Raw genomic sequence first — 20,787 nt, forward strand, 5'->3', positions numbered from 1 at the left:
TGGGGCTTCCTGGAACCAATTCCCACCCCCCACAGATACATAGAGACAACTTAAGTTTTGGGGGCGTCAAAAGTTATATATGGATTTTCGACTGTGCCAGCAGCATTGGGCCATTTGTTGTTCAAGGGTCAACTGTATATCCTCTAAGGAAGTTTCCTAAGTGCTGACCTCTGTAACCAGCTACTGGGCAGCATTTACAGAGTGGACACCAGGGGGTAGCAAAATCTCACTCTCTCAGTTCCAGGGCACTAATCCTAAGGAAGCTGGAGAGTCTCCCGTGACTCAGGGCTCCATAACCCATTGATAGAAAAGAGCTCGAGCTCCCTGCCTCTAACTCTGCTGGGAAAATGGTCACTAGGGCTTGCTGCCCTAGATTATTCTTTTGATGCTAAAGAGCAGAGAGATCTTGCCTCCATAAAACATTTTCTTTCTCCTCTTTTCCAGCCCCCGCGGAGTGGAGAAAGGGTGGAGTTAGCGTTCTGAGGAGGTGAGAGAAGAGCCCACCACCTACGCTACGCCCTCCTCCCTCGCCGTTCCAACGACTGCCCAGAAGCTCTGGCCTTCTAGTCTCATAGGAGCTGCATCCAAACGTCACCCCTCAGCCGCAATGACACTTGCCTTCACGGCCCTCTCTGGGGACTATTTGGCTTACTGATCTCCTCTCAAATGCCCACCCTTTGGAAGCACTACCTACCCCACCACACCCCGACCCTGCACCCACCCCCGCCTGTCCACGCTGGGCTTCGCGGTGCCCGTCAGAGAAGGAACAAGGCATCTCCCTGCTATGTCTACGCCTCCCCCAGCCCTGGGGATGAGGGCGGGGTGGGGTGGGGGGTGTCTCGCCGGGCCTTCACTTACCATCCAGAAGTGCGGGAGGGTGGGAAGTTACAACTTTCTTAACTAGCCTACCCCCTCCCCTTTGTCTAGTGTGCCAGTTGGCCATCCCCACCGCCATGAGCCCTAGTGGCTCTGGGAGACTATCACTACCCCACAAGGAGGGTCTGGCATCCAGTGTCAAATCATGGAGTCTGACTGGGGTTCTGGTGCCTTCCCTCCGCTAGCTGAAAAGAGGAGAGATGTGGGATGCGGAGGGGATAGGACAGCGACCAAGGAACTCAGAAAATGTTCGCGGCAGTGCTCACCCTAACAGGAGGATCCCGATCCAGGAACCCTGCCCCCCTTCAGCCACGATGCCCACCCCAAGCCTTCAAAGCTTCCTAATCCTCCCCCCCGCCCCCGCCCTCCCCAGGCCGCACAGAGGAGCCCATTGTCAGAGCCCGAATGCTAGAGGCCGAATGCTAGAGGCCAGAGGAGAACCGAGAGGAAAGAGGACCAGCAAGCCCCTGGAGGGTGGGAGGAATCCCCATTGCCCTGCCCTCCGCTCCACCCGAGGCGGGCAGGGACCTGGGGCGGGGGAGGGGTCTCTTCTGAGCCCCAGGTTCTGCCTAAATCTGGCAACCGAAGGGAGAAGAGGTTCCCAGGCGAGTTAGAGACGGGAGGCTTCCGGGCGCCAAACGACTCCAGTCCTAGACTGGGCAGCCCAGGGAATTCACCGACGCCCCAGCCTCTGGCGTATCTCTTTCGAGGACTAAACAGTCCCCGCAGGGAGCGAAGCGGTGGCGGGAAAAGAAGGGCATCCACAGCGGGGCGGGCCTCCGAGGGTCAGGGTCTCAGCTACCCACTCGAGGGCGGGTTGGGGGAGGAAGAGGGTTGCTGGAGAGCTGGGCAGATCGGCTGAGGGCGTCGGGGGAGCGGCGGAGAGGCTTCGCGCGGGAGAGGGAGTCCCGACAGGGGGAGTCCCGGCAGGGGGTCCGGCGCCGAGGCGGAGGCGGGCACTGAAGGGCGGGGTGGGGAGGGGCGGCCGTCTCGGCCCTCCCTGGCGGGGCCCCGCGGCCTGGGAGCCCAAGCGGGCCGAGCCGCTGCCGCGGCCGGAGCTGTCCCCTAGCCAGACTCGGCGAGACGCGAGCGGCGGGAGGGAGGCGGCGGCGCACCCGGCCCCGCCCGCCCGAGCGTCGGACGCGACCCCGCGCAGAGCCATGGTGAGTCCCGCGTCGCAACCCCGGTGTCCTCTCCGCCTTCGCGCAGCCCGCTTTGGGCCGCAAGTCCCCAGCTTGGTGCGTCCCGCTCCTGCTTTCGACTGTTGGGAGCTCCTGGGACTCTCCTCCTTCCCATCCCCCCTTTCTTTTCTTTGATCTGTCTGCCCCACTGTCTGGCTCTGTCCCCACAGGGTATTGCTCTTACCCTTTCTTTCTTCTTCCTCTTCTCCGCCCCTTCCCCCATCCTCCGTTTGGTCTCTCCCCTAATCCATACACCTCCCCTCGCCCTCCTCTATCCTGACCTGTGCCTTCCTTTGCAGGATCTTCCCTCCCCCTCCCGGTCCCAGCTCCTTACCCGAGGGAGACCCCTGCGGGTTGGGTGTTGCAGCAGCCTTGGATGGGATCTGGCCTCGGGTCATGAGAATTGACCTGCCTGGAACCACCATTTTCCATCCCAGTCCCCAGCCCGGTGAGCCGGACCCACCCATCCGGCCCTGGGGGACCAGCCACAGCTGGGGCTGGGATGGGGCCAGGGACAAGGCCAAAGAGGGAAATTCCCGCGGAGAAGAGAAGCTGCCTCAGGATAGACAGACTGGGGAGGGGGGCCCACAATGCCAGGGGGCGTGACGCTGCCAGAGCAGACAAGAGATGGGGGTCGGTGGGGGAGACAGGGAATGCCCCGGAGCTCACGCCGCAGAGAACAGAAGCCGTCTCAGAATATTCCCGCTGCAGAGAAGCCCTGGCGGGTGCACCCTCCAGGGGATAGGGAACCCTCGCTGCCGCAACTCAGGGCACAGGGAGCAGGAGGGCATATACTGCGAACTTTCACTCCAGAAGTACTCTCTGAAGAATCACTGCAGGAGTAGGCACTGCCAGGGAGCGCCCACTGCGGGGGGTGGGGTGGGGAGGACACCGCCTAGGGGGCGCTCACTGCAGAGAGTGGAGGAGAGGGAGAGGCCCTGCCTGGGGGCGCTCCCCGCGGGGAGTGGAGGAGGGGTAGGAGTAGTACCGGGGCTGCTGCTCCACAGAAGAAAGGGCACCCCCTGGCAGGGAGGTTGGAGCAAGAAGAAAGAGGAACTGGGCCAGGGAGAGCTGACTCAGTCTCTCTGGTCTTCTCTTTGGTCCCCGCCGGCTGGAGGCCCTGTCTCTGTGCTCCTGCCCGCCGCCTCCCACCCCAGACCCCTCCTCCCCTCCTACTGCTGTCGTTTCCTGTGGCTGAGACTCACGCTCAGCCATGAGCTCACCGCCCCTAATGGGTTGCAGCTGCCTCGCTGCTCCAGCTCTAGCTCCCCCCTCTTGGACTCGGAGCAGTCGGCCCACTCTGCCTACCCCCGCCTATCTCCACCCTACCCCCACCCACGCTCACTGCTCTGGCCGGGTCTCCGGAACACAGGGGGGTTCTGTCTGCTCGCCCACACACCTTGGGGCCGGGTCTTTGTGTGGCGCGCTGAATGTCCCTCTTTGGAGTGGCTACCCTAGCTTCTCATGGTCGGGACTGGCAGACAACTCTGGCTGAAGGGACTCAAAGTAAAATGGTATGCAGTTTTGTCTTCAGGGAAAAGGCCAGGCTGGGTGGGGGGTAGGTAAAGAACTAGAAAAAGATCTGCAGTGAACATCCCCTTGCCCATTTACAGCAAAGAAATCTGATAAAAGGAACTTAAAGACATCTTGAAAGAGAAATAAGTTTACAAAGGAATAGCCTGAGGGGTGGTTGTTTAGCCTGTGGTATGGAGAAAGATAACCCATTGATTTCACTTAGGGAGGCTAGTCTGGAAGAAGCAGGGCTGAGTCTTTTTGAAACTGTGGCTCCAGGTGGAGGCTGGCAGAGAAGTCCTGCTGGAATCAAAAGATTTCAGCTCCAGTACAAACCACCAAGGCCTGCTCTTCCCTTCCCCACATGTTTCTTTTGTGACTTTTTCCTCTTTCAACTGTCCCCACCCAGTTCTTTGTAACCCAATCCCACATGCTCTGGGAGTGGGTGATTGCCTCACAGCCACTCTGGGAGAGTGGAGAGGGGTGCTAGAAAGACTCAAGACAAACAGCCCTCCACTTGACCATCTCTAGCACGTGATTGTTCACGGGTGGTGTCACAGCCACTTAAGATGGGGGTCTCCGGATGGTAGGCCCTGTGAGGAGGGGCTTGCAGAATGTCTGTGTAAAAGCCCCCCACCCTCCAGAGCTCTTAGCCATCAGTAAGTCACTTGATGGCCCAGGAGCCTGTCACTTCTCTCCGGGGGGGGGGGGGGGGGGGGGGGGCCTATGCAATTGCCCTGATTCACAAGAATCAGGGACAGCCCTGATCAGAGACATTCACAGCAAATTCTCTGGATCTCCAAAGCCAAGGTCTCAGAGCTCTTGCATAGAGTGCACTGCGAGGCCTGTGGATTCTGACTGGCCCAGCCCTACTCCCATCCTGGGGTTATTCAGCCACCCTTTCCTGAGTTCCCTCTCTGCACACAGTGGGTCCCAAGGATCCATGCTTGGGTGATCTCTACAGATCTGCAGCCTGGTCTTATCTCTCCCAGGAGCCCGAGCCAGTGGAGGACTGTGTGCAGAGCACACTTGCTGCCCTGTACCCACCCTTCGAGGCGACAGCACCCACACTGTTGGGCCAGGTGTTCCAGGTGGTGGAGAGGACTTACCGGGAGGATGCGCTGAGGTACACTCTGGACTTCCTGGTGCCCGCCAAGCACCTGCTTGCCAAGGTCCAGCAGGAAGCCTGTGTGAGTGTCTGTGCATCCCGGTTCTAGCTCCCCTAAGATTCTCTGCCTCACTCCAGAGGCTAGTGAGGCCAACTAATTTACCCCTGCCTAGAGACGCCACCTCCCCATACTGATTCCCTCCCAGAGGCACTGCCCCTCAGATACTAGCACACATGCAAAAACTCATCTCCACCAAATATTGACCCCCTAAGAAACATCAACTCCCAAAGACTCTGACCCTTCAGACCTAATTCCAGACATATTTTTCCTCATGTGTATTTCTCAAGATACTAACTCCTCCAGATGTCGCTCAACAGAGATCCTTTACTTCTACAGATATAAAGACCTCCAAAGAGTTTTGACTCCTCCAAGACAATGGCATCCGCTGACCATGTCTTTGTAATGACTCAGTTCTTATCCTCCTACACATGGAACTAGCTTCCTACCACCAGAAAACAGACCTCCCGAGCCCTTCCTCTGTCATATAAGCACCCCAAGATATCCCCTCCTGCTCTCCTGGAGTTATAACCCACCAGGCATAAGGCCACTCCTGCCTATGATGGTCCCATTTTAACTGCCCCCTCCTGTTGGTTTCATTAGCAGAGGCCTGAGCACAGCCTCCCATTTCTCTCCCCAGGCCCAGTACAGCGGTTTTCTCTTCTTCCATGAGGGCTGGCCCCTCTGCTTACACGAGCAAGTGGTGGTGCAGCTAGCAGCCTTGCCCTGGCAGCTGCTGCGCCCAGGGGACTTCTACCTGCAAGTGGTGCCCTCAGCAGCCCAAGCACCCCGCCTAGTACTTAAGTGCCTGGCCCCAGGAGGTGGGCGTGTTCAGGAGCTGCCTGTGCCCAGTGAGGCCTGTGCCTATCTGTTCACACCTGAGTGGCTACAAGGTATCAATAAGGACCGGCCTACAGGTCGCCTCAGCACCTGCCTACTCTCCGCGCCCTCTGGGATTCAGCGGCTGCCCTGGGCTGAACTCATCTGCCCCCGATTTGTGCACAAAGAAGGCCTCATGGTAGGACATCGGCCAAGCACGCTGCCCCCAGAACTTCCCTCCGGACCCCCAGGGCTCCCCAGCCCTCCACTTCCTGAGGAGGCCTTGGGTACCAGGAGTCCTGGCGATGGGCACAATGCCCCTGCCGAAGGACCTGAAGGCGAGTATGTGGAGCTATTGGAGGTGACACTGCCTGTCAGGGGGAGCCCCGTGGATGCTGAGAGCTCCTCGGGCCTCTCCAGGACCCGGACGGTACCCACCCGCAAGGGTGCTGGAGGGAAGGGCCGGCACCGGAGACACCGAGCATGGATGCACCAGAAGGGTCTAGGGCCTCGGGACCAGGATGGGGCACGTCCACCCGGTGAGGGGAGCAGCAGTGGAGCCTCCCCTGGGTCTCCCCCAGGAGCTGAGGCCCTCCCAGAGGCAGCAGTTCTGGAGGCATCTGATCCCCCAGCAGAGGCTCTGGGGGAAGCCTCTGAATCTTGCCCCCTGAGGACAGGGGAGGTTGTGGGAGGAGCAAGCCAGGGGGCCGAAGGACCGCCTGGCACTCCTCGGAGAACAGGCAAAGGAAACAGGAGAAAGAAGCGAGCTGCAAGCAAAGGGGCTCTTAGCCGAGGAGGGGACAGTGTCCCGCTGAGCCCTGGAGACAAGGAAGAGACCAGCCAACAGGGAGTCCTCATCAGTCTGCCCTCACCAAATGAGCGCAAGCTTCCAGGAGGCAACCTGGTTAAGGAAGAACATGAAGGCTCGGGGAAGCCAGAATCTGAGCCAAAAGAGGAAGTCAAACAAGCAGATGAAGAAGAGTCTCGGCCCCCCGAAGCCTGTGAGCCTATAGAAGAGAAGGCCAGAGAGAGTGAGCAGGAGGATCCAAGACTGGTGTGCATGGCAGGTGAGATGACACAGACCAGTGGGGCAAGGGTCTGCGTAGGTTACGCCTCAGAAAGAGGGCTAGAGGAGGAGCAGAGATGAGGCTGGGAGCAGAACAGCCATACCCAGCGTCACTTCAGGCCCCTAGCTCTACCTGTGTCTGTGCAGGATCCACAGATCCCGAAGGACTCCTCCCTGATCCCCCAACACCACCCTTGGAGACTGTGCAGGAGGTGAGAATGGACAGCATCTCAGAAGAGGCCCCTCCTGTCTCCATCTCTGATGACCCTGACATAGCTTGGGACTTGATGGCATCTGGATTCCTCATCCTGACTGGTCAGTGAGCATCAGTGATTGAAGGGAAAGGAGTTAAAGAAAGAGAAGCAGTTGGGGTGGGCTGCAGAGGGAGGCAGGGTGGCTGTGATGTCCTGCCCCAGCCAGGACAGCCTTGCCACTTTGTGTCCTCAGGAGGGGTGGACCAGAGCGGGCGAGCTCTGCTGACCATTACCCCACCGTGCTCTCCTGAGGAGCCCTCACCCTCCCGAGACATGCTGAGCTCTGCTCTTCATTACCTCCACTCACTGCTCAGGTAACCGAGGCCCAGCGCTCACACCCAGGCCACTAACCTCCTGGGTCATGAGGACTTTGACCCTCTCTCTTTTCAGGACACTGATCTCCTGAACTCTAGGACACCTACTTCTTCAACACTCAGATTTTCAAGTCATTAACTTCTGACTTGCCTCACCCCTAACGTCCAAGATATCTACACTGATTCTCAAAAATCAACACTGCCGACTTTCAGTATCCTGAGACACTAGCTAGATTATCAGGACATTGATTCACTCATTCAGCAACTATTGAGCACCAAGAACCTATTAGGGACCATGTTACATGCTGGTGTTGAATCTATACTTTCCAGAGCACAGGATTCCTAATGTTCTAGACCCTGATCCTATGCCCCATAGCCATGAGTATAGAGTCCTGATTGCTATGTCATTGGCTCTGGGACACACCTCCCAGGCTCTGGCCCTTTGACCATTGCCTCCCAAATGTACCAGGAACTAACTTCTCCCAAGAACTAGTAACACTAAAGCCAGACCCTGTGCCACTGTTTCTGAACACACACACACACACACACACACACTGCCTCCCTGGCTCTTCCTGCCCCCACAGGCCTGACCTACAGATACTGGGGCTGTCTGTCCTGCTAGACCTTCGCAAGGCACCTCCCCTGCCTCCAGCTCTCATTCCTGTCCTGAGTCAACTTCAGGTAATCAACCCCTTGAGACAGGTACTTCTCATCCTAACTCTTCCCCAGAGGCCATCCCAGGCCACTCAGTTGCCCACAGTTTAGGGTTCTGCCCTCCTATAGGACTCGGGAGACCCTCCCCTTGTTCAGCGGCTGCTGCTTCTCAGTCATGATGACCCTCCCACTGAGCTCCATGGATTTCAGGTTTGAGCCCTCACTCCCACCTTGTCCCCCTCAGTAGTGGAGAGAGGAAAAGAAGCTGGCTGGAGCCCCAGGGTGGTCCCTGAACCCCTGGGTGCCCAGGCGAGAAAGCCACAGCCTTCATATGACTTCAGGGTGCTGAGCTGCTGTCAGAGAATGATCTGAAAAGAGTGGCCAAGCCAGAGGAGCTGCAATGGGACTTGGGAGGTCACAGGGAGCCCTCTCCCAGCCACTGGGTCAACACACACCAGGTAAGCTTCACCTCCCCCATTCGGGACACTGAGAGCCAGCACTGACGCACCTGAGGACATTCTAAGGGAGAAGGCAGATCTCTGATATGACCAAGGGGTTGGGTAAAACTGGTTTCCCATCCATTCAACTCAACAAATATTTATGGCTCACAAACCATGAGAAAAATTTGTGTACATACCACGCATGGGTTACTGAAGAGATGGGAGGAATATGTTAAATAAATTTTTAACATGACATTACGCTGCATATGATTTTTGGTGGGAGATAAGTCAGAAACAACTAGAGAAAAGTACAAAATAGTGTCACTACGGTCCTGGAAAGAGCTGAGAATCTGGAAGACTGGTTCTGGTTCCATGTGACCTTGGATGAGTTACTGTACCTCAGTTCTGGAGATGGAGCCTTTCTGTACCTGCTCACTGCACCAACATCCTGGCCTCAGGCTCCTCACCTGCAAAGTGTAGCAATTAGGATAAAATCTCTGATTCTATGAATTTAAGTACTGTGAGTATTCACGAAGAGGTGTAAACATGATCTGAGCTGAGTATTAAAGGGGGTCTGTAACATGGTCATTAAGCTGTGTTGTGGGACGTGGATCTGAATAGTGTAGACAAGAAAGGAGACTCATGTTTACTAAACTGCACAACGCTAGGCCCATGCTAGGTACTTATATGTAGCAGCGTCTCTTTAAACCTCACAAGATCCTGTGTATCTTATTTTTATTTTATTTTATTTTATTTTATTTTATTTTATTTTATTTTATTTTTATTGGGGAACAGTGTGTTTTTCCAGGGCCCATCAGCTGCAAGTCGTTGTTCTTTCAATCTAGTTGTGGAGGGCACAGCTCAGCTCCAAGTCCAGTCAACGTTGTCAATCTTTAGTTGCAGGGGGCGCAGCCCACCATCCCATGCAGGAATTGAACTGGCAACCTTGTTGTTGAGAACTCGCGCTCTAACCAACTGAGCCATCCGGCCGCCCCTCCGGCAGCTCATTGTCTTCAGTCTAGTTGTGGAGGGCGCAGCTCACTGGCCCATGTGGGAATCAAACCAGCAACCCTATTGTTAAGAATTCGGCTCTGGGGCCGGCTGGGTGGCTCAGGCGGTTAGAGCTCCATGCTCCTAACTCCGAAGGCTGCCGGTTTGATTCCCACATGGGCCAGTGGGCTCTCAACCACAAGGTTGCCAGTTCAACTCCCGCAAGGGATGGTGGGTTCTGCCCCCTGCAACTAGAAAACGGCAACTGGACCTGGAGCTGAGCTGCACCCGACACAACTAAGACTGAAAGGACAACAACTTGACTTGGAAAAAAGTCCTGGAAGTACACACTGTTCCCCAATAAAGTCCTGTTCCCCTTCCCCAATAAAATCTTTTTTAAAAAAAAGAAAGAATTCGGCTCTGACCAACTGAGCCATCGGGCTGCCTGATCCTATGTGTCCTGTCCTGACTTTACAGTTGAGGAAACTGAGGCTCAAAGACATTTCTGGACCCACCCAAGGTCATCCAATTAGTAAGCAACAGCATCAGGAATTGAACCCAGCATTGCCTCTATTAAAGTCTCTGTGGCCACCCCACTTCTACCCCAGGGCTTGGGCTCCTTATCCTAAACTCTATCCCTGGACTCCATTCCCGTGTGCATGTTTCAGGAGGTGGCAAGGCTGTGCCACCTGTGCCGAGGTGTGCTGGGCTCTGTACGGCAAGCCATTGCGGAGCTGGAAGGGGCAGCAGAGCCAGAAGGAGAGGTATGAAATGAAATGGGATGAAAGGGCATGGGGTGTGGACTCTGGTGGGACCCCAACTGTTAACTGCTCCCTGCTCCCAGGAGGCGGTAGGAATGCCTGAGCCCCTGCAGAAGGTGCTGGCAGATCCCCGGCTGACAGAGCTGCAGAGGGACGGGGGAGCCATCCTGATGAGGCTGCGTTCTACGCACAGCAGCAAGTACGAGGGATGAATATGGTGGGCAGGGGCAGGTGGACGTAGCAGGTGGAGACACATCGAGGGCTGCCAATAAATCTTAACTGCCAGAGCATTCTTACTGAGCGTGTATCTGGACAAGATGTCATGCTTTTCCACTTATTACCTCATAACCCTCCAAAGGTCCTTACATGCTAGTTACAATTACAAATGGGGATTTGGGGGGTCAGAAATGTTAAATGTCTTGGCCAAGGTTAGTCAGTACATGGAAGAGTCAGGATGCAAATCCAGGGCCATACTCTGACCCACAAGGCTGTGCCACCACTCCTGTTGGGATGCAAGGGTTGAAGAGGGGGTGCTTGACAACGCAATGGTTCATTCTTCCCCCCTCCTTCCCCAGGCTTGAGGGCCCAGGCCCAGCTACACTGTACCAGGAGGTGGATGAAGCCATTCATCAGCTCGTGCGCCTCTCCAACCTGCACGTGCAACAGCAGGAGCAGCGGCAACGCCTGTGCCGACTCCAGCAGGTGAGCCAGGACCCCCAGACCCCTCTGACTCGGCAACCCCTTTTCCACTGATACTTCTAGTTGATGATGTTCTCCTAACCTGGCTTGGTTGACTGGCTCTCCCTCTGTCCTCACCTTCGCTGGAGGTTGGTCATGGTCAGTGTGAGATTCAACAAGAGGCAGATAGCATCTTAGGCCCCACAAAGAGAAGCCAGATCCTCCCCTCCCCACTGTTTGTTTGATCAGGGATCCTTAGAGATTGTGAGAGATGCTCTGGTATCCCAGGGGATTCTGGGAAGAGCTGATTGACTCTGAAGTGCCTACCTCCTTAGCTTAAAAATAATAAACGTAAAAATAAAAAAAATAATAATGATAATAATAAACGTCTATTGATACCAGCCTTTTTGCTGCACTGCCACCCGTGCTCCCTCAATTCCTTATACAATGTCATCCCCCAAACCTGAGGCTGGACCCTACCTCCCTCCGCCTTGGAAGGAGAGCGCAATGAAATGAAAGCCCCAAATGCCTTGGAACCAAGGCATCTGTGGGGAAGATTCAGGGATAAGGCTGGCTTCTCTGAACCTTGATTCTTCTCTTCTGAGGTTAAGACTCCCACAGGGATTTGCTCTCCACCCTACCATGTGGGGTAGAGGGGGCTTTGAAGTCTGATTGTTTCTCTTTAGCCCCAAGCATGGTGAGTGAACACCTCATAGACCTGCATGTGGGTATCAGGGAAGGGTCATCTCAGGACTAATGTCAATAGCCAGGGTGGGGGTGGTGGTGGCAGAACTCTCTGTTTCCTGGGATTTCTTCATATTGGCCTTCTCCATGCCAGTATCCAACAGGTTGTATCTCCTACTGTTTGTTGGCTTGCGTGATTATTAGCTGTTTCCCCCCACTGTTTAAAAACCGTTAGCATATAGGATTTGGAGTCTGAAGTGCTCAGTTTGAGTTCTAGTTCTGCTAGGAGTGAGATGTTGGACAAGTCTTGAAGCGTGTTCGAGTTTCCAAGTCCTCATCTGTAGAACTGGGATAATAACACTTACAGGGGTGTTCGGATGACCGAATGAATTCAACAAAGGACGATAGAAGTGTTCCTTGTTGGCCCTGGTTATTAGGAACATTCTGCCTTCTCATCCTCAGGCTGTCTCACCCAGCTTCCAGCCTTTGTTCAGAGTTAAAAGTTACCATTCCTTTTTGGTCAATTATCCCAGAACCAACATGAGTCCCTAGAGCCCATAATAGGCAACTAGAGCTGTACACACGCACGTGCACACACACACACACCTCTTGGGCCATCTCTCCAAGCCTGGTCCCTCGGTCCCCCGCCCACCCATCACTGGGTTTGGTCATGTGAAATTTCCCCTGGCCCTCCTTTGGAGCCTCATCCCCTCATCCTGCCTCAGGCTCACACCAGTTTTATCTGTGTCACCTCCATGCTGAGCCCTGGAACCCTAACACACCTGCCTTGGTGTTTCCTGCCAGCCCAGCTTCCCCTTCACCTGGTGCTTTGCAAAGATCTCTTACTCACTTTCTTACTTGGCCTTACGGAAACTACCGCCATTCACTGTTCTTCCCACTTTACAGCTGAGATGAAATGGTCTGCCCAGGGTTCTGCAGATTGGGGTGGTATGGTGGAAGCTGGATCTCAGCTTTCCTTTTCCTTCTTCTGCATGGCCTCCTCCTCCCACACAGCCCTGCTCTCTCACCCCATCTGTCCTAGGTGCTGCAGTGGCTGTCAGGCCCAGGGGAGGAGCAGCTGGTGAGTTTTGCTGCTCCCGGGGACTCCCTGTCTGCCCTGCAGGAGACAGAGCTCCGATTCCGGGCTTTTAGTGCTGAGGTTCAGGTGAGAAGGGGGAGAAGGGTGGGTGAGAAGAGACATGCAGGGAGGGAGGGGGAGATGGAGAGGGGCTGAGGACCAGGTCTGAGCATAGCCTCCCTTCTCTAGGAGCGCCTGGGTCAGGCACGGGAGGCCCTGGACCTGGAGGAGGACAGTGCCTCCCAGAAGGTTTTGGATGTCTTTGAACAGCGGCTAGAGCATGTGGAGAGTGGCCTCCACCGGGCCCTGCGGCTACAGCGCTTCTTCCAGCAGGTGTGTGCAGGCCCTGTTTTCTATGCCCATCACTGTGCTCTTCTGCCTGAAGAGGCTGATCCGGCATTTGTTAAAAGCAGGGACTCAGGAGGCCATCTCTTTGGCTTTATTGGTTCTGCCGCCTACTTGATGAATAATCTGGGACAAGATACCAAACCGGAATGTGCCTTCACAGGCACCTACCTCGCAGGGTTGCTGTGAGGATTCTATAAGCAATATATAAAAACCACTGAATGCAGAGCCTGCCACTCAGAAATTCTATATAAGTGGTGGCTATTCTTTCATCTAGGCTGCTGTCTCCATACCAGCTCAGAGGGGCACGGTCAGGCAGTGATGCTGGAATAGTGAGGGGATGTGTTCTGAGAGGACTGGGAAGGTAATAGGCATTGAGAAGCCATCGGCAAGAGGACAGGAGCTGTCCCTGGGCAGTGTGTGGGAGCCGGACTGGATCTCACTCCTTCCTCTCCCCATTCCCAACCCCTTTGGCCTTGTAGGCACATGAATGGGTGGATGAAGGTTCCGCCAGACTGGCAGGAGCAGGGCCGGGTCGGGAGGCCGTGCTGGCAGCCCTGGCCCTGCGGCGGGCTCCAGAGCCCAGCGCTGGCACCTTCCAGGAGATGCGGGCCCTGGCCCTGGACCTGGGCAGCCCAGCAGCCCTGCGAGAATGGGGCCGCTGCCGGGCCCGCTGCCAAGAGCTGGAGAGGAGGATTCAGCAACAGCTGGGAGAGGAGGCCAGTCCGCGGGGCCACCGGCGACGACGGGCAGACAGTGCCAGCAGCGGAGGGGCCCAGCGGGGCCCTCATAGCCCTTCCCCCAGCCTCAGCTCCCTGCTGCTCCCCAGCAGCCCTGGGCCACGGGCAGCCCCATCCCACTGCTCCCTGGCCCCCTGTGGGGAAGACTATGAGGAGGAGGGCCCTGAACTGGCTCCAGAAGCAGAGGGCAGGCCACCTAGGACCGTGCTCATCCGAGGCCTGGAGGTCACCAGTACCGAGGTGGTAGACAGGACGTGCTCACCCCGGGAACATGTGCTGTTGGGCCGGGCCGGGGGTCCAGATGGGCCCTGGGGAGTAGGCACCCCCCGGATGGAGCGCAAGAGAAGCATCAGGTGAGAGCCCAGCCTAACTGGTGCCCAAGAGGCAGGCCCAACTGCCCAGCAGGAAAAGCATAGGATATTGTTGGGGGTGGTGGCTCCCTCTCACGCCCCAGCCTCCTCTGCTACTGCTTGTACCTGCAGTGCCCAGCAGCGTCTGGTGTCTGAACTGATTGCCTGTGAGCAGGAGTATGTGGCCACTTTGAGTGAGCCAGTGCCACCCCCTGGGTCTGAGCTGACTCCTGAACTGCGGGGCACCTGGGCCACCGCCCTAAGTGTCCGGGAGAGGCTTCGAAGCTTCCATCGGACACACTTTCTGCGGGAGCTTCAAGGTTGCACCACCCACCCCCTGCGCATTGGGGCCTGCTTCCTTCGCCATGTGAGTGAGACTCTAAAACTTATTCCAGGTCTTCCCCCTTCGAATGTTTCAGCCCCACCTACTTGGTCCTCCTTCTCAGTATCTGTCCCCCCACCCCCACACCCACCCCACCCAAATGTATGGTCTAAGATTCTGGGGCCTAGTGCTATTCCCTGGGCTCCTCTGGACCTACTCAGCCTCTGTGTCCCTGTCTCCAGGGCTTCCTGGCCTTCACTGTCTCCACCGGAGCCAGGAGCTGTCATTCCCTAGGCAGACTGAGTGCCCCCTGGTGGCCTGCCTCTCCTTTGGGCTGCAGTGAGAACATAGAGGAGCAAAGGGAAGGGCTTGTCTGCAGGGATGGCATTTTTCTCTTCCGGCACAGGGGGACCAGTTCAGCCTTTACGCCCAGTATGTGAAGCACCGACACAAACTGGAGAATGGCCTGGCTGCACTCGGCCCCCTGACCAAGGTAACCCTTTCTCCAACCTTCATAAGAAAGGGAGGAGCCAGGAAGGTGTAAAACCCACCCAACCTCAAAATCTCACAGGGATGGGAGGGGGGATGGGGAGCTTTTCTGGATGTGCCCAGGAATGTCACCTACCAATAACCTCCCAGAATTGCTGAGGGTGGGACAGGCACTGGACTGGGAGGCAGGTGAGACTGGGTTCTTATCCAGTCCACCTGAGGGACTAGGCAAGACTCTTGGTTCCTCTGAGCCCAATTCTACATTGGTAAATGGGGGCAATATTTACTATATCTAATTCACAGAGTGCTCTGAGGATCAAAAGACCTCACAACAAAACATGTGAACTTTTCAAAAGTTAAAAGCCAGAGGCTATAAGGCATTATTTGTATTCCTTCTTTATTTCCCAGCAAGATATAGAGGATGACTGAATCTCCTGCAGCCCCCCTATCTGCTTTCTTTCTAGGGGAAGGTTTTCTTTGCTTCATCTACCCCCAAAAGCCTGGAGTACCACTCACCCTCCCCGCCGACCTCAGCCTCCACCAGCTCCAGCCCCTCCCCTCATCCCTGTCTGTCTCCTCCCCATTCTAGGGCTCCACAGAGGGTGGCCCTCACCTGCCCCGGGCCCTGCAGCAGCCCCTGGAGCAGCTGGCTCGGTATGGGCGGCTCCTGGAGGAGCTCTTAAGGGAAGCTGGGCCTGAACTGAGTTCTGAGCGCCAGGCCCTTGGGGCTGCCGTGCAGCTGCTCCGGGAACAAGAGACCCGTGGCAGAGACCTGTTGGCCGTGGAGGCAGTGCGTGGCTGCGAGGTGAGGCCAAAGCTCCAGTCACTACAGCTCAAATTACCTAGTCCTGTGGCCTCAGAAGCAGAGTGGGCTGGTGATGAGAGAACTAGACTCATGGTCAGAGGGCTCCAGGCTGTAATTTCTAACCAGCTGGATGGCCATAGTGAAGACACTGAACTTCAGTGGGCCTCCGTTTACTCGTCTATAAATAAAGAAGCTATGTCCTGCCCATCATCCCATGATTCTATATCTGCCTGTGCTTTCCTATTCTTCTTGATTCTTATCTTTCTCAATCTACCCTGCACTTCCTCCTGCATCTCAACACTCAACACATACCTTATTCTTCTCTACCTAGTCTCTTTCCAGCCCTGAGGTTCCAGAACAGGTTGGAAACCTACCTCCTCTGGGATAGACCACTTTCTCCATCAATTCTTTCTTGATTCTCTTCCTGGGGCAAAATGATGCTTTCATCCCCACCATTCAAAGGCTTCTCACGGGAGGCTGTGAGCCTTACTATGCAATATGCTTTCCGTCTTGAGAGACAGGCTGTGCTGCTAGGCCAGGTACGCTGTGCAGGGTGACCAGTTGGTGGATTCTAGGCCAAGGGCTTCCCTGATTTCCTGATTCTGCCTTTAGAATGAGTCATTAGGCCCTTGCCCTATAAATCCCATTTTTACTCCCCATAAAATATACACAAAGGGCTCCAGGACCAATGACTTTTTTTTTCCTTTCTCCAGACAGATCTGAAGGAACAGGGACAGCTTCTGCACCGGGACCCCTTCACCGTCATCTGTGGCAGAAAGAAGTGCCTTCGCCATGTCTTCCTCTTTGAGCATCTCCTCCTGTTCAGCAAACTCAAGGGCTCTGAGGGGGGGTCGGAGACTTTTGTTTACAAGCAGGCCTTTAAGGTACAACACCTGCAGGAAGGAGGGGTAGTGGGGAACAGGACAGGAAGTCATGCTCTTCTTGAGAACTCAAGATGTTCTGAAAATTCAACCCCAACCCATGTTCAGAATCTGCATAATCTCGAACAGGCTTTCGCCTGTAACCAACCATCAGTTAGGGTGTTGGGGTGATAGAAGTCCCTGTCATAGGTCTATTCCTTGAGGTTTTCCTTATCATTCATGCAGGAGATTCATGAGGTATTCCAAGCCAGAAGGGAGCAGGACCCTTCCCACTAAGAACACACATGCCTTTTGAGTCATGGGTGGTCCCTGGGGGACAAGGAAAAAGGACACTGTATATGTAACTTGATGGAACTGAAGAAGCCAAGAGGGAGGCTCTGCTTTAGGGAAACAGCCCTGGTATCCAGACAAACATCAGTAGCGACCTATGGTCCTAGATTAAGCTGTGTGGCATGATTCTAAGGGTTTCTAGACTTTGTCCCCCTACACTAGTTCTAGGTCTTCAGGGGGTATTACAATATAGAGAAAAAAGCCTAGGTTTGGAATAGCGGACATAGGTTTGAACTTTCTTTCTCTAATAAGCTATGATTAGCCCTTGGGCAAGTTGCTTCATGTCTCTGGGCATTCCCCTTCTGTAAATTATGGTTGCTAAGGAGACTAATGTAGAGCACTTGGCCCATGGTAGGTGTTGAGCAACCATTTACTGAACATCTAACAGATGCAAGGCTAAGTGTAATGCTTTTCCATGTGGTACCATCTAACCAGGACTCACTCCATCCTCACCCACTCTCCTCTGCTCTTTCTCAGACTGCTGACATGGGGTTAACAGAAAACATCGGGGACAGCGGGCTCTGCTTTGAGCTGTGGTTTCGGCGGCGCCGTGCACGGGAGGCATACACTCTACAGGCAGCCTCACCAGAGATCAAACTGAAGTGGACAAGTTCTATCGCCCAGCTGTTGTGGAGACAGGCAGCCCACAACAAGGGTACAAGGCAGAACCAGGGGTGGGGTCAAGGTTATGGCAGGAGGTTAGCTGGAGAGTATGGAGACCACTTGGGAAAACAGGGTGTAGGATGAAGAAGAGTGACTTATGAGAAGATTCAAGATATGATTTGAGAGAGAGAAATTAGTCTAAGGTATACCGAAAGGAAAGCGAAATCTATTTCAGGGAAGCAAGAGCACGTGGCTGGGCAGGAGACTGAGAAAGTGCTCGCTGGACCTGGGTTCCAGAACTTACTTGCTGTGTGACCTGGACTAATTGTTTGTGTTTTGCCAGTTTTGTTTTGAATTCTCTGAACCTCATTCCACTCACTTGAAAAAATAGAAAGTAATATCTACATCTTAGTGTGATAGGGAGAATTAAATAAGGTGATATATATGGAAACGTTTGATAAATTGTAAAGGTATGTAAAAGTGAGTTTTGCTCTTCATACCCAAGATAAAGGGAAGAACATGAGTATTAGAAGTTGGGCAGCTGGAATGGTAAATGGGCAGGATGCAACAACATACAGAAGAGACAGATGTCTGAGGAGGAAGTCGAGGACCACCATCCATCCATGTCATGGCAGTCAACAGGAAGAGTAACAAGATACCAGAGGAATGAGAGTTGGGAAGGAGCAAAAGGAAGAGTGGACCAAGACCATGCTAGGACTAGAGCAGAGAACTGGCAAAGGAGATTGGTAACAGGGTCTCTGTTCCCTAGAGCTCCGAGTGCAGCAGATGGTCTCCATGGGCATCGGGAATAAACCCTTTCTGGACATCAAAGCCCTTGGAGAACGGACGCTGAGTGCCCTGCTCACTGGAAGAGGTGAGGTCCACAGTGCTGGGGGGTCGCCCCCAGAAGTCAAGACCTTGACATGAGGGCACAGTGGGGAGGCGTGGTAGAAAGTGAGGAAGGGTAATGAGTGGATATGTCTTACCAGAAATTGTGGGACCGACTGGGAGACCCTCTAAGAAACTGAGGGTCTTTTCAGGGAGCCAGGAGGGCTTTCCCACACCAGCACCCCACCCCTCCCCCACCCCCCCCTCTCTGCAGCCGCCCGAACACGGGCCTCCGTGGCCGTGTCATCCTTTGAGCATGCCGGCCCCTCCCTTCCCGGCCTCTCACCGGGAGCCTGCTCCCTGCCTGCCCGCGTCGAGGAGGAGGCCTGGGATCTGGACGTCAAGCAAATTTCCCTGGGTGAGGCACCTCTCAAAGGGTGGCTCCCAGCGGCTGGGTCATTATGTCATGTTCAGGATGCTTGCTGCTGAGCAATTCCTTTATCTAGCCAAGTAGCCCAGTTGCCATGACAACTATGTACAGCTTCCCAATTGCTAAAAGAGCCTTCCATCTGGTTGCTAGGGTAATGCTTACAGCAGCCTGTTGCTAAGCACTTCCTCTGTACTTCTCTCTCTAGCTCTCCTTGGGTTTCTATGGAAACTGCCTCAGCTTCCTGTTGTACCCTCCTGGTTCACCACGGCAATCCTTATAGTTTCCTGTTGCTTCTTCCCTGGTTGCTCTAATGATGCTGCTGACATTTCCTGCCTCTTGGTAGGGGGGTTCTCTTGCAAGTGGATTGCTATGGTGACTCACAGCTTCCTGTTGCTATGGAGCTTTTTCTTCCCTGATGGATTGGAGCAGCTTGGTTGCTTAAGGTAATCTTGAAGGGTTCTATACCCTGCTCTCACCCTAGCTTCCCCTCCAGCCCCGGAATCACTTGACTCTTCTGGAGATGTGTCCCCAGGACCAAGAAACAGCCCCAGCCTGCAACCCCCCCATCCTGGGAGCAGCACTCCCATTCTGGCCAGTGGAGGGATCTTAGGGCTATCCCAGCAGGTAAGTCCCTTCACTAGGGTTTGGTATGGGTGACCTCTTCAGCCACTTTCTGGGTGGGCTCTTCTTATCTTTCAACCCATGGGAGGGCAAGAGGAAACAGTAAGCCTGTGCTCCCAGCAAGGCTCCAAGTTGGATATATTGTCCAGTCTGCCTTTCTCCTCTCACCCAGGCCTGGCTGAGAGGCATTAGGTCAGAAGTGAAAAGGAATCCTTAATAAGGAGCATAGTGCAGGAGTGGATGGAAAGGGGAAAATGCCAACAGCCTGGTTTGTACTTGGATTAAATCAGCAAATTCACAAACGGGAGGAAAGAGGTGAACTCACAGGCTTGGGGGGGAGAGAAAGGGAGAGACAGGGATAGAAGAGGTCATTTCTTATCCTTTTAATTCACTGCAGTTTCTCTCCCCTAAGAGTCATGGTCGAGCCTTGAGTGACCCCACAACACCTCTGTGACCTGGGTGAGTCAGTACCTCCTTTTTACCACATCCAACACTCCTTCCCTCTTGCATGTACCATCCTTCCTCCCCCCAGCTGCTTGGGAGTCAGCCTCTCCCAACCCATCTCCCTCTTCTTTCCTGACTTCTAGAGAAAATCCAGAACTTGGCTACAGCCCCTCCTCTCAGCACATTTTGGGCTGGGATGGCAGTGGGACATAGTGAAGGCCTGGAAGAACATTGACTTCCTTCCCTCTGCTTCCTGGACAGAGGTCAAAGGACCAGCGTGTTCCCCTGCTAACGCTATCTCTATAGCTCTCCCCAGCTGGGCGCCTTCCTTCAGGAACCAGAATGGCCATACTTGCTTGCTTTCATACCCTGGAGGCGGGGAAATTACTCCTGGTCCAGTCCTTCCCCATCTTGGGCCACTGCATAACTCCCAGGGCACCCCCCCCCCCATATCAGGCCTCCCCAGAGAGCTGGTATTTCCCCCTTCTTCCCACCCTGACTCTCCCTGAGAAGACTTATCTCTCCCAGCTCAACCATTATTCCTGGTGACTCCATTCTGAGGTGTCATGGGAAATGGAACTATGCAAACCATTATATGAGGGTGGGGCGGGAAACTGCAAACTTTATATATGTAATTACTGTTATTATAATACTATTGTTATATTAAACGTATTTACTCACACTTTGTGTCCAAAGAGCTAGAGCAGTCCTCCAGGCTGAGGTGATATTACTAATAATAATTTGAGCACTTCCCCTCAACCATTAACTAGAACATGGAAAATACAACCCAGGCTACAAGATACCCTGTACCCCTTCCTGGCCCAAAGCTGGGTGTGGGCCAGGCCTGGGAGAATGTGCCTCCTCCACACAGTGGCTCCCAGAGGCTCAATGCACCCTTTAAAGCTCCTTTTCTCACAATGCACCCATTTCTTGAGACTGAGCTAGTCACAGTCAAACTAGGATTCAGCACAGTTCAGCAGATTTCAAAATGAGGTCCTCAGATCACAGTGCATGAGAATCCCCTAGACAATTTGCTAAACACTAATTCCTGGGCCCCACCCCAGAGCTACTGAAGCCAAACCCTGGGGGTAACATCCAAGATTCTCCTTTTTTTTAATCAACCTCT

The 20,787-nt window shown here is 54.5% G+C and overlaps 2 protein-coding genes across 10 annotated transcripts in view; one reads left to right on the plus strand and one right to left on the minus strand.

Annotated features, from left to right (window-relative positions):
• The window catches only part of RNASE13 (ribonuclease A family member 13 (inactive)), a 32,784-nt gene extending 28,564 nt beyond the window's left edge, over positions 1–4,220 (minus strand). The window contains exon 1 of the mRNA XM_074328009.1: positions 2,392–4,220. The gene's annotated coding sequence lies outside the window, so the exon portion shown is untranslated. The remainder of the gene's footprint in view (positions 1–2,391) is intronic.
• Positions 1,729–20,343, plus strand: ARHGEF40 (Rho guanine nucleotide exchange factor 40). Of its 9 annotated transcripts, none has more exons than XM_019713535.2 (24): positions 1,729–2,039; positions 4,562–4,759; positions 5,376–6,621; positions 6,768–6,935; positions 7,068–7,188; positions 7,773–7,869; positions 7,972–8,052; positions 8,184–8,300; positions 9,941–10,036; positions 10,117–10,232; positions 10,609–10,735; positions 12,438–12,560; positions 12,663–12,806; positions 13,301–13,911; positions 14,041–14,275; positions 14,637–14,723; positions 15,309–15,524; positions 16,238–16,408; positions 17,213–17,390; positions 18,108–18,212; positions 18,441–18,584; positions 18,802–19,039; positions 19,615–19,676; positions 19,805–20,343. In XM_019713535.2, the coding sequence occupies exons 1-23, from the start codon at positions 2,037–2,039 to the stop codon at positions 19,646–19,648; spliced, it is 4,656 nt and encodes a 1,551-aa protein (XP_019569094.2). In that variant the 5' UTR covers positions 1,729–2,036; the 3' UTR covers positions 19,649–19,676; positions 19,805–20,343. The 9 variants fall into 9 exon arrangements, with proteins under 9 accessions (XP_019569094.2, XP_019569095.2, XP_019569100.2 ...); XM_019713536.2 differs by having other exon boundaries at positions 19,630–19,676; XM_019713537.2 differs by lacking the exon at positions 18,802–19,039 and adding an exon at positions 19,078–19,220 and having other exon boundaries at positions 1,730–2,039.
• Positions 20,344–20,787: the final 444 nt, after the last annotated feature.

The sequence above is a fragment of the Rhinolophus sinicus genome, linkage group LG03, assembly GCF_036562045.2.
Source record: "Rhinolophus sinicus isolate RSC01 linkage group LG03, ASM3656204v1, whole genome shotgun sequence".
Lineage (NCBI taxonomy): Eukaryota > Metazoa > Chordata > Mammalia > Chiroptera > Rhinolophidae > Rhinolophus > Rhinolophus sinicus.